The sequence below is a fragment of the Impatiens glandulifera genome, chromosome 1 (assembly GCF_907164915.1).
Source record: "Impatiens glandulifera chromosome 1, dImpGla2.1, whole genome shotgun sequence".
Classification (NCBI taxonomy): Eukaryota; Viridiplantae; Streptophyta; class Magnoliopsida; order Ericales; family Balsaminaceae; genus Impatiens; species Impatiens glandulifera.
The window spans coordinates 11,618,380-11,629,135 of NC_061862.1; the positions used below are offsets into that span (position 1 = coordinate 11,618,380).

At 33.7% G+C, this 10,756-nt stretch overlaps 2 protein-coding genes across 4 annotated transcripts; both read right to left on the reverse strand.

The window, feature by feature from the left end:
• Window positions 1-369: 369 nt before the first annotated feature.
• LOC124921077 (stress-response A/B barrel domain-containing protein HS1-like) lies at window positions 370-950 on the reverse strand. Of its 2 annotated transcripts, XM_047461683.1 has the most exons (3): window positions 792-950; window positions 495-694; window positions 370-457 (listed from the first exon to the last, which is right to left on the reverse strand). In XM_047461683.1, the coding sequence occupies exons 1-2, from the start codon at window positions 929-931 to the stop codon at window positions 499-501; spliced, it is 336 nt and encodes a 111-aa protein (XP_047317639.1). In that variant the 5' UTR covers window positions 932-950; the 3' UTR covers window positions 370-457; window positions 495-498. The 2 variants fall into 2 exon arrangements, with proteins under 2 accessions (XP_047317639.1, XP_047317638.1); XM_047461682.1 differs by having other exon boundaries at window positions 370-694.
• A 2,069-nt stretch (window positions 951-3,019) lies between these two features.
• On the reverse strand, window positions 3,020-10,326 carry LOC124941923 (ribosome quality control complex subunit NEMF). Of its 2 annotated transcripts, none has more exons than XM_047482317.1 (14): window positions 10,124-10,326; window positions 9,924-10,036; window positions 9,687-9,783; window positions 9,468-9,592; window positions 8,359-8,896; window positions 8,048-8,233; window positions 7,279-7,572; window positions 7,020-7,172; window positions 6,347-6,501; window positions 6,112-6,217; window positions 4,947-5,858; window positions 4,298-4,379; window positions 3,552-3,908; window positions 3,020-3,464 (listed from the first exon to the last, which is right to left on the reverse strand). In XM_047482317.1, exons 1-14 carry the CDS (start codon window positions 10,226-10,228, stop codon window positions 3,265-3,267), a joined length of 3,423 nt encoding a protein of 1,140 aa, XP_047338273.1. In that variant the 5' UTR covers window positions 10,229-10,326; the 3' UTR covers window positions 3,020-3,264. The 2 variants fall into 2 exon arrangements, with proteins under 2 accessions (XP_047338273.1, XP_047338265.1); XM_047482309.1 differs by having other exon boundaries at window positions 3,552-3,914.
• Between the last annotated feature and the right edge of the window lie 430 nt (window positions 10,327-10,756).

Consider the following 10,756-nt stretch of genomic DNA (forward strand, 5'->3'; position numbering starts at 1 on the left):
TTTGGGCGATGATTTTTTCGCTGCCTATTTGAATAATATCTACTATGAGTCGACCCCAGTAATAGAAGGCTCGTTAAAAGATGATCCAAACTGGCCCAAGTCCCTTCCACCTTGTTGATTAAAAGACCATAAGGCTTGATGCCCTTAACCTCTCGATCGCCTTCACAATGCAATCCTCTGGTGCTCCCGAAATTGGCGCCTATAGGTTCTACTCTTGTTGTAACCGTAACAATAATGACTTCATATTCTTGACCAAGTAATGACTTTATAAATGTCTTGAGATTGTGTCTTAAGAAAAATATAAGTTAAATTTTCAATATGTTGTCATTAGAAAAAGATGTTTACACTAACATGTTTAAATAAGAGAAGATAACACAACCCACAAACAAGTTGATGCATTAATTTATTCATATTTTATTGAATATAAGATAAGGACTATGAATAATTCATAATCAACAAAAACAAGAGAAGAGAAGAAAAGAAAAGATGGGTGCTGTCTCAGAGATGGACAAGGGGTGTCGGTTTGTAGTCAACAACGATGAGTTTCTCCAAAGAAGGGAGGAACAAGTTGGAGGAGAACTCAAGGTGAGCTGGATGGATAATGTACTGCCCAATCCCATCTGTGTTCTCGAATGTTGATTCAAACACATGGGTGAAACCATTATGCAAGTTCTCAATGCTCACATCCTTTCCCCTGTATAAAAACACACAAACACAACAAGAATAACACATATCTCAAATGGATCTAACCATCACTTCATACAAAACAAGATATGGTTTGATTGATTTACCAGTGGAAAGCCTTCATGGGCTCGATGAGATTAACAAGATTAGCATATTCTTTGATAAGTTCCTGAACTTCATCTTCAGAGACACTGTCCTTGAACTTCGCCAGCAATATGTGCTTCACTCCTCCCCCTCCTCCTTCCATTGTCTTTCTCTTTATCTATCTATCAATTTTGACAGATTCCTTATTCTTTTCCAAAATGAACTATTTATGGTTGTTTGATTCATTGTGAGTCGATCGGTAATTTAATGAAAAAAACTCATTTTGCTTTTAAACTTTTTTTTTTCTATACTTCCTCCTCTAGCGAATAAATTCGAGAACAAGCATAGTATAAGTTGAATCAAAACTACCCATATAGCATGAACATGGATAAAAATTGATATTTATTCTTTTAAAACAATTATTAAGTGAGTACAAAGTTCTTAAAATCTTGAATTTTACTTTTTAAAATTTTACTATTTTGGAGCACAGGAAATTTAATTTGAGTAAACTTTTAAATTAAACAAATTTTTATAATTTTAAATTTTGTAAAAGTTTATGAGTTTATAAATAATTTGAATTTTATGATTAGAAAAAAATTGACAATATTTATAAAAATAAATTATTATTTATTCAAATAAATGAATTAGTTTAATTAGTTTTATAAATCTTTTTTTATAATATTCTTTACTTATTATTTTTTTAAATATATATATATATATAGGTGACAGAGGTATAAGCGTATAAGCTTGTTTGAAAACGCATAGAACTGGACCAGCTGGTGTATAGTTGAACGAACAAATATTATTAAATTTGTTAATATATACATAATTAAAGTGTATTTCAGAACATTATTTCACTTAAATTAATACATAAAAAATATTTTAAAAAATAATTTTTAAGTAAATTAAAATTTCTTTTGTTCAAATGGAGCTGGGTTTCAAACAAGCCCAATATTTGTATAACTTAAATTGACAACAATAAACTCTCATTTTAACTTAGGGTTTATTCGGATTAGGTTATTCATCTAACCGGGTTATTTAGACAATAATGATGGACGAATTTGAGAAGGTGAGATTGTTTTGGTAAAATATATCTAAAATGTATTTATATATAAAGATAAAATAAAAAAAATAATAATTTAAAATAGAAAGTATTTTAATATTTTATAATAATGAATTAAACTAATTTGAGGGAGGAGGGGAGGAATTATACAATGTTTTGGGTTATGGGCATGAAAGTGGTGCAATTAGGGTTGTAAATAAATCAAATATTTTTGATTTGATTCGGTATTCGTATTTGAATTTTGATAATCGTATTCGTAATTTTGTGATTCGAATTCGACTAAAAATATTCGATTCGATTCGACTAATAAACGAATACGAATACTAAATCAAGATATTCGATTCGGTATTCGCTAATATTCGATTAAATATTCGATTATATATATATATAAAAGTACGCAGAAGTTTTAATTAATGGTTTGCATTGTATTGAGAGTTGAATATTGAAATCGTAATTTGAACATTATCATTCAATTTTTATTAGGTAATTTTATTGAATATTTTTATATATTATGTAAAAATATTAATTTTCAAATTTTTGAATAAATTGTATAAAATATGTTTTAAAAAAAATCGAATCGAATACTCGAATCGAATCGAATAATACGAATATCAATTTCAAATCGAATACGAATCACATTAATTATTCGAAAAAATTTCGAATACGAATACGAATATTCGAATAGTTTCACGAATACGAATCGAATACAGTAATATTCGCTTCGATTTGATTCGTTTACAACCCTAGGTGCAATCACTTTTACCAATTATTTGAATAAAATAATTGTTTTGAAAAATATCTTAAACAAATAAATTTTGATATTGATTATTTTGTACCTCATATATTGACTTATTGAGTCCATTTCTTTGATAGAACACAGGGCGTGAAAGTGGCACAGTGGATTTTACCAATCATTTGAGCGTGATTTTACCAATCATTTGAATAACTAATTGCTTTAAAAATTATCTTAAACAAATACATTTTGATATTGATTTGTGTGACTTCAACTAGATATGCTTAAAAAGGCTACTCCTAGTAGAGGTGAACAAATTATTCCAATTATTTCAGCTCCAAAAGAAATAGAACAAAATTAGAAATGGAATATCAAAAAAATATATCATATAATTGTGATAATTTCTATTAACTACTTGAATTCAAATAAAAAATAGGATTTGTGTTAAGCTTCAGAAATTCAAAAGAATAAAAATAACAGTGTTCAATAATATAAACTCATACACCATGCCAAAATGTTAAATTCCGGTGAAGCCGAGTATTTTTCGAGGCTGAGTTCAATAGAAAACAACAGAAAATATAACATCAATCTATTATGTATCACAAAATTTCATCCTAACACAGTTTACAACTCAAAGATTTTAGTAAAAAAATTTAACCAGACAACACCATAACTACCTGATGGTCTATTTTAGGCCTAGCTAAGCACCACCATTCTGTTTGTTTGATTTCTTGCCTTTCTTCTGCTTTTGCTTCAACTGCGTAAGACCCGAAGCAGTTATTTTCACGTTTCCTATAATGGCAGCTACAAGTTCTGGATCCGTGCATGCCTTCATCAACTCCTTTTCTCTCTGTGTTGCTTCACCCATGTGACTGAACAAGTTCATCGCTGTTTTCGCACCTGCACTTGTTGATAAAACCACACCAGGTTAAAAACAAAATCCTAATTATTTTTCAACACGCTACAAAATACAGCCAAAAGAGTTACCTTTTCCTCTCTTTGCAGTCCCGGGAATTATCTTCACGCGATATTTGTATTGTTGCAGAGCGTTGTAAGGACCACACACGGGGACAGCGTATAAAAGGATATCATTGGGAAGCGGGATACCAGTCAAATAATCGACATCGTTCAGTTTCTCTTTTTCTTCTTCACCTATCTCATTGATGTCATCCTCATCCATCTCTACCTTGTCCATCATCTCATTATTAGCATCATCTGATCTAGCTCTGGTTGCAGAAACATTTTTATGATCTTGTGATGCATTCTCTGGCTGGTCTTGACAATCACGGGATAAATGACCTGCCTTTTTACACTTGTAACATATCTTGGGTGCATCTAACTCCTCTGCCACTTGCAAAAAAAAAGTGTGAGGAACTTATGCCATATCTTGTAACTTGAATATGTGAAGCAGCAGTTTGAAAGAGGAAAGACAAAGGAAAGGAAATGTAAGCCTAGGGTTATTTGATTAACCTTGTTAGATGTAAGTATAAAAAATCAGATTATTTTGGTAAAGAAACAACAAATTAGAGCCTTAGAGGTATATAAATATATAATGAATAAATAATTTTTGTTTCTAAATACAGGTATTTTAGTTGATGATTTGAATAATGTAATTGATGAGTAATTGTTAATTGGATAATGAATAATTTGGAATTAATCCTACATAACCCACAAGCAAAATCTGCAAAAGTAAATTTAGCAAAGGCCATCTCAAATAATAACATGAAACATACCAACTGACGGTTTGGTGGTCTTTTCTGCAGTTGCATTTTCAATAAGTGGGTCACCTTTACTCACTTGTGCTTTCCCAGTGGACTGTAGCATTTAACATATATTCAGAATGCAATGACTTAAGGTAGGTAAGATATAGAAATTGGTAATAACAACAAAATATTAAGCAAAATGTCCATGAAGTCAGAAATTTTAACGTCTAGACTTTTAAAGGGTTAAACAGTTATCAACAAGAACAAAATTTAGTATAAAATGTCACTGATTTGGTATAAAATGCCAAAGTAAATACAAAAGGTTGAATCCAATATTGCAGTTATGAACATCTTCTGTGATGTATTTTCCCAAAAAAAAAAAAAAAACATCTTCTGTGATGTAAATTATAGCCTGCTTCATTTTTTTGGTCATCAATTATAGTCTGCTTGAAAAGTTGAAATAAGATCATGTACTTCTTTTTTTGGTCATCAATTATAGATCGGATATTTTAAAAACTACATCAAATAAGCTCTTATACTCCTACCAAATTTATCCTGAAGGAACTCTCATACTTTTTCATCGTGTACACTATGAGCTTATTTCAATGCAAAAGAATATGCACCATTGAAAGGACAGTAGGAAAGAGAAAGCAATAATGAAAATATAGAGGATACTCACAGCCAATAATGCCATACGGATACTTCTTTCTTCCTCGTCTTGATCTGCATATTTTTCCTTAATTTTCTTGAGCTTATTCCTTTGACCACGGCTAATTTTTCCAGTCCCACCCGGCTTCAGATTGTCAGCATTTTTATTAAGTTGGTCAGTTTTAAGATTATCTTCCTTGGCTCTTTGAGATTTGACAATTGCTGCATCCACGAAATCATTTTTCGGTCCTTTCTTTAACTTTCTTCTTTCAGCTTTTGAGACGTAAGGTTTCTCTCTTAAAGATTGCTTGTTCTCTTCCTGAATCTGCTCATCTCCCAAGTCTACTCGAGGAGAATGGAGTACATGATCTTTAGTGTTTGAAGAGGCTGGTCCAAGTTCAAGAGCTCTATCCATGAGATCCTCTAGGTCTTTATGAACATAATCAATGGTATTTCCAGAGTTTTCAGATATGTTTTGATTATCATCACTTTTCAAGGAAGTAGGAACTTGTACTACAGGAATTTCAAATGAGTTGGCCTCCAAATATGAAGCATGTGATATTGCTTCACCAGAATCTGATGTATTGGGCATCACACTTTCTAGCTCTGATGCTGGTTTTCCATTAGAGTTATCATTCTCTGATTCTGAATCAGACATTTGCTCCAAGGGCTCACTTTCTTCAACATCAATTGCCCCTTCCTCCTCCTCACCTCTTACTTTCCTTTCATTTAAATGAGATCCCAAGGAGCTCTCATCCAGGCGGAATAAGATTCCAAACCCCATAACAAGAGGTTGTGGAGGAAGAAAGTTTTTCTTCCCTCGGATCATGAAGCTTCCAACTGTTAAATATTCACCCGTTGGAGCAGTTTTACTGACCTGGTGGGGATATACCCACCAAGCGCTTGTGACAATCTTGGAATTCCATGCCGCGCTGTGGCAAACCTGCAATATAGTGCAAACGGAACTAATGAACCCATTACCAGACCTCTCCTTAAAATTACAAGTCAAAATCCATATAGCAGTTATCATTCAGAAGTTTATGTCCTCTTTCGACAAACGAAAAAGACAAAACAAAAGTATCTTTGAAAAGTATAACAAAATTCTTCTGAATTATCCCAATGAGATGATCCATACAGTTGATTGATTAAGAAAAAAACTACATAAAAATCCCTAATACCCCAAAGGGACGACTTACAGTAAAACATCCTGCTTGGTTCAAAGTAAGAGGTGGTATGGGATTTTCTGGTTTGTGATTCTTTATCACAGTACTCGAAGCTCCATGAAGATCCGCATGAATATATCTAATTCAGAATAAGTTGGGAAATGCCCAAAAAGTAAGAGAAGAGGAATAAAAAAATATCCTAATATAAAGACAAAAAATATTAAGTAACACTGGTATAATATTAGATTTTGTATCTTTAGAAACTCACAGATCTCCTTTGGACATATAACGTTTAACAATCATCTCATTCTGTTGAGCATCTCGTCCACTGACCACCAAATAATTCTCACTGCTAATGAACCAATTAAATTTCTCAAACCAATGAACTTTACGCATATGGGAGATTGTAGCAACAGCTTTCTCCTGCAAAATAAAGGAAAGGTTTAGGTGGACATCATAATCAAGATCTCCAAGACCATAAGAGTCAAAAGCCAAATATATATGTAAAAACACCAGTTAGTGTATTGAAATCAATCTGTACTGCAGGCCATAAAATTGTTCAAACTTGGAAAGTTAAGCCACGTGTAGTTAAAAAATTTAAGAGGGGAAAGAAACAAATATTTTCTGATATTTTGTGAAGTCGTAGGGAATCTCAATACGAGCCTTCAATGAGACCACTTCCAAAGGCATTGTATTTTTTATATTTCTTTTTAGACCAAGGTTTCTTTCCGTGGAGGTGGCTAGCACAACATCCCACCGCAATGGCTCCACACTTCATTCAAGGTGTTTTCAGTGAGAATCGAACATGAGATATCATCCTCTTATAGTTCAAGACTCAAACAACTTGAGTTACCTTAGGTGACTGGTATTGTATTAAAATTACAATCAGATTAAGTTCAGACAAACACATAGTAGTTATACATTCATCAAGTCACAGCTACCTGTGAGAGCTGAAAACGAGTCTTCTTCTCAGCAGCTTTAAAGGCTTTTTCGTGAGCTGTAACTGTTTTGTCCTGTTTACTTTCTTGCTTTTTCTTAAGGTCATACCATCTCCGAGCATTTGCATGTGCAGATTGGGCCAGATCAACTTCCACCTAATGGAAATGGGAACAGTAAGAGATGACTGCAGCAATATGGATCTTTTTCACCGCCAAATTAAGTGATGGGGAACATTAGATAAAAAATAAATAGCTGAAATACCTTATCTACAGGCTGTGTCTTCTCATCTTCATCCATATCATCAAGGTTGTTGCTCAAAAGAAGTGTTATGCAGTTTCTTTCAAGATGGAGTTTGTCAATGAGGGCAGCTACAGGATTTCCCGACTTCTTCTCTTCTTTCACCATACGAGCTAGATCTTCCCAATTCATACCATTTGCAAGAGCAACACGAACAGCCATTATAGCAGCATCAACGTCTTCTAAATTATACTCTATTAGTTCTGCCGTTTTAACACTCCGGTCAACTTCTTTCTTCAGCACCTCCACACGGTTCTCCTACAGCATCATTAAGTAGGCTTCAAGTAGAGCATGTGGAGATAAGCTACACAACTAATGTATACACCTCATTAACTATCTTAGTAGTAACTCCATCCACTTCAAGATTTGGATAAAAGGTCAAACAATTAAAAGATAATATAATTAAGACCAACCATTGATCGATAACAGCTGTCTCAACAATGATTAGACAACCAAAGTATCATCATTTTTCAAACACGACTAGAAAGGGAATCAGCACTAGTAAGTTCTCTCCGTGATCATTCATCTTCCTTCAAAATATGCTTAATCAATATCAGAAGCATAAGCAGAGGTATATTTGAAGATGTTTGAACAAAATGGACAAGTAGTTATAAAACGGATGGTTTGATAAAGTAGTCAAGCATGGCCAGGATAAAAAGGAAAGTAATTTTGAAGCGCATTAATTTAACATTTAATTATATAAAACAATATCATAATAAGATGTAAATCATACTTGATCTGTACGAATTTTATTAAGTTTCTGCACTGCAGAACCCTCTTTTGCTTTCTGTTGCTGTTCAGCACGTTGACTCTCTATTTTACTATAGAACTCATCTAATGCTTCATCAAACGTCCCAAAACTGGCAAATTCCCTGGACTTAAACTGGTTCAGTAATAAAGGGCAAAACTCATCATAGATCTGAAAAATAGAAATCCAAACATGAAAACATTAGAATCATATAAAGACAAACTGTCCACATACACCAAGAAAATAATGTTTCACTTTGAATCCATAACTATAAACAAGAGAAGAATAGAAAGAACCTGCCCAAGAGATCCAGAGTCTGAAGTGGTATTAACCTTCTTACTTGAGCTCTGTGACTGCATTATGATATAGCCCTCGGGATTAGTACTACCAGATATCACATCTTCTAGCCAATCCTCAAACTTTTCAATGGCTTGAGCAAGAATCTTAAGTGCATTGTCATCTAGTTTAAAGTCTTTACCAAGTTTTGCACTAGGGACCAGACCAGCATCCATAATGATATGTTCAGACAACCCAGGACCATAACCCAATGCTTCTCCAAGAAAAGCCTTCAAAGTTGCTTGCTTAGAACGGGCACCATTAGGTGCATTTTTACTGATCACAGAAGTCTTCTCAATTTTGCTATCTTGTTTTCCTTTTGATGAAACAGGGTAAGCATTTTCACTTACATTACCCAATGAAGAATTATTATTGTCAGCTTCATTCAATGATAAAATTGCTTCCTGCAATTTTGTAATGGAAGTCCTCTCAAAATTGCGGCAGATTTCAACAGGATAACGATGACGAGACATGATTGCAAATCCTTTATCATCATCCCTGTTTTTTTTTCAAATAATTATCAACTGGCTAAGATATCAAGATTTTACATGTCAAAGAAAGAATCGATAGACCACAAACTTAAGCTTAGGAGTATCACCTCATTTAAAGGTTAAATTGCATTTATCCCTAAGGATTTTCATGAGAACAAAATGTGGTTCGCAAAAAAAATATTGATCTATACATCTCACAAGACAATATATATGATGTCGACAAACCATACATCCTTAAATGAACAAAAGGTTTTGTCTCCAACCTTTCAAGGGGAGAAATAGAGAAGTTCAATATAAATATGTTTAAGTACATTGAACTAGATCATCAAGGGTACATGCTATAAAACAGAATTCTATTTGCACTTGCCAATTGTTAAGGAATAACATCACCATGCAATATAAGTTTGTTCATGTCATCTGAGTAAAGAAAACCATCATTTCATTTAGTCATTTAAATTAACCAACAAACAAATTACACACTAACAGAGACAACAAGTTCTTAAGCATCCATGGTGAGCGGCATTCGTAATCTAGGCATGCATATATTTTCAAAATGATAAAAGATTTGAAGGACTAACCTGTGTGAGCGTAAAAGAGTCAAGACCATAAATTCAGAATCGGTAAGGATAACATTCCCTTGGGCATATAGCTCCAATATGACGTAATGAGCATTAGAACCAAGCCCAAATTGAAACAATATTATCTACAAATCAGAAAGTACACAGGAAATTTAAAGAAAGTAAAAACAATGAGCCAATGACTTCGGAGAACATGAGAAGCACTAGGTTAAGTTTTACCCTGTCATATCCTAGCTGCCGCACATCTTCAAGCCTCCTTGTTCGAATATGCCTCCTCAATTTAAGAGTAAAGCCAGAGGGAGTGTTACTTTTATCCCTATTAAGAACAAGATACCACTTTTTCAGAAGTTGTGATCAAATCTACTAATGCAACCTTAAACTAACGAATCCAAAAATGCATTTCAAGACATCTTGCAACAAAAGCTAAGGAATGAGGCGAAAATGAGATATCATTACCGAAGATATTCAGTTGTATGCAATCTCACGCCACTTTCCATCAACAACAATACCTTCTCGCTCTCTCCAGATTCCGAAATCCCGCTGCTATTCATAAGCTTGAATACATAAGTCTGCAGCCAATAAAATGAATCTGATCACCCGAAACTTCAAGAAAATACTCGAAACTCGGATATAGAAACAAAGAATTGATTGATTACCTTGGGAGAGAGATCGTAGACGTTTGAGCAGCGCATACCGATCAAACGACGCAGGCACTTGACTTCGGCGGCCACGTCCGCCGTGTTCATCCGAACCTTCACCATCTCTTGCTATCTCTATGTATCGTTCTGTGTCAGTTCTTCTTCTCGAGAAACTTGGGAACTAATCGCTACTGTCGAGCAGCTATGGCAAGAGAGAATCCGAGCAGCAGCTATGGCGAGAGCGAATCAGGAATTTTTTTTTATACATATTAATCGAAGTAAATTTGGCTCTTGGTAAAAATGACTTTTTCGGTGTCTAAAGACGAAAATACCCCTTTGCATCACGCAATGCACGATGTAATAACACGAATAGATGGTCTTATAATGTTTGTAAAAATCATATCGCGTGACGCGAACGAGCATTTTGGACTTTGTACATCTTGAAAAAATCATTTTTTTTTTAAACATTATCAGGTCATCTCCTAGAGTCGCTTGACGCAAAGGGGTATATTCGTCTGAAATGGTCATTTTTACAAATTTTATTGGACTTAATAATTTCCCAAAATGATGTCATTCTTAGGGTCATTTCGTCCAATTTCTCCTATCAAACTATCACTATTACTCCTAATATGGTAATTTAAAAAAATGAGA

Excerpts from the sequence above, each read along its gene's own strand:
- LOC124941923 (XM_047482309.1), bottom strand. The coding sequence starts at position 10,228 with ATGGTGAAGGTTCGGATGAACACGGCGGACGTGGCCGCCGAAGTCAAG. Across the intron at positions 5,859-6,111 it reads ACCAAGCAGGATGTTTTACT|GTTTGCCACAGCGCGGCATG; the intron begins GTAAGTCGTCCC and ends ACTATATTGCAG. Across the intron at positions 3,465-3,551 it reads GACTGCAAAGAGAGGAAAAG|GTGCGAAAACAGCGATGAAC; the intron begins GTAACTCTTTTG and ends CAACAAGTGCAG.
- LOC124921077 (XM_047461683.1), bottom strand. The coding sequence starts at position 931 with ATGGAAGGAGGAGGGGGAGGAGTGAAGCACATATTGCTGGCGAAGTTC. Across the intron at positions 695-791 it reads CCCATGAAGGCTTTCCACTG|GGGAAAGGATGTGAGCATTG; the intron begins GTAAATCAATCA and ends GTTTTTATACAG.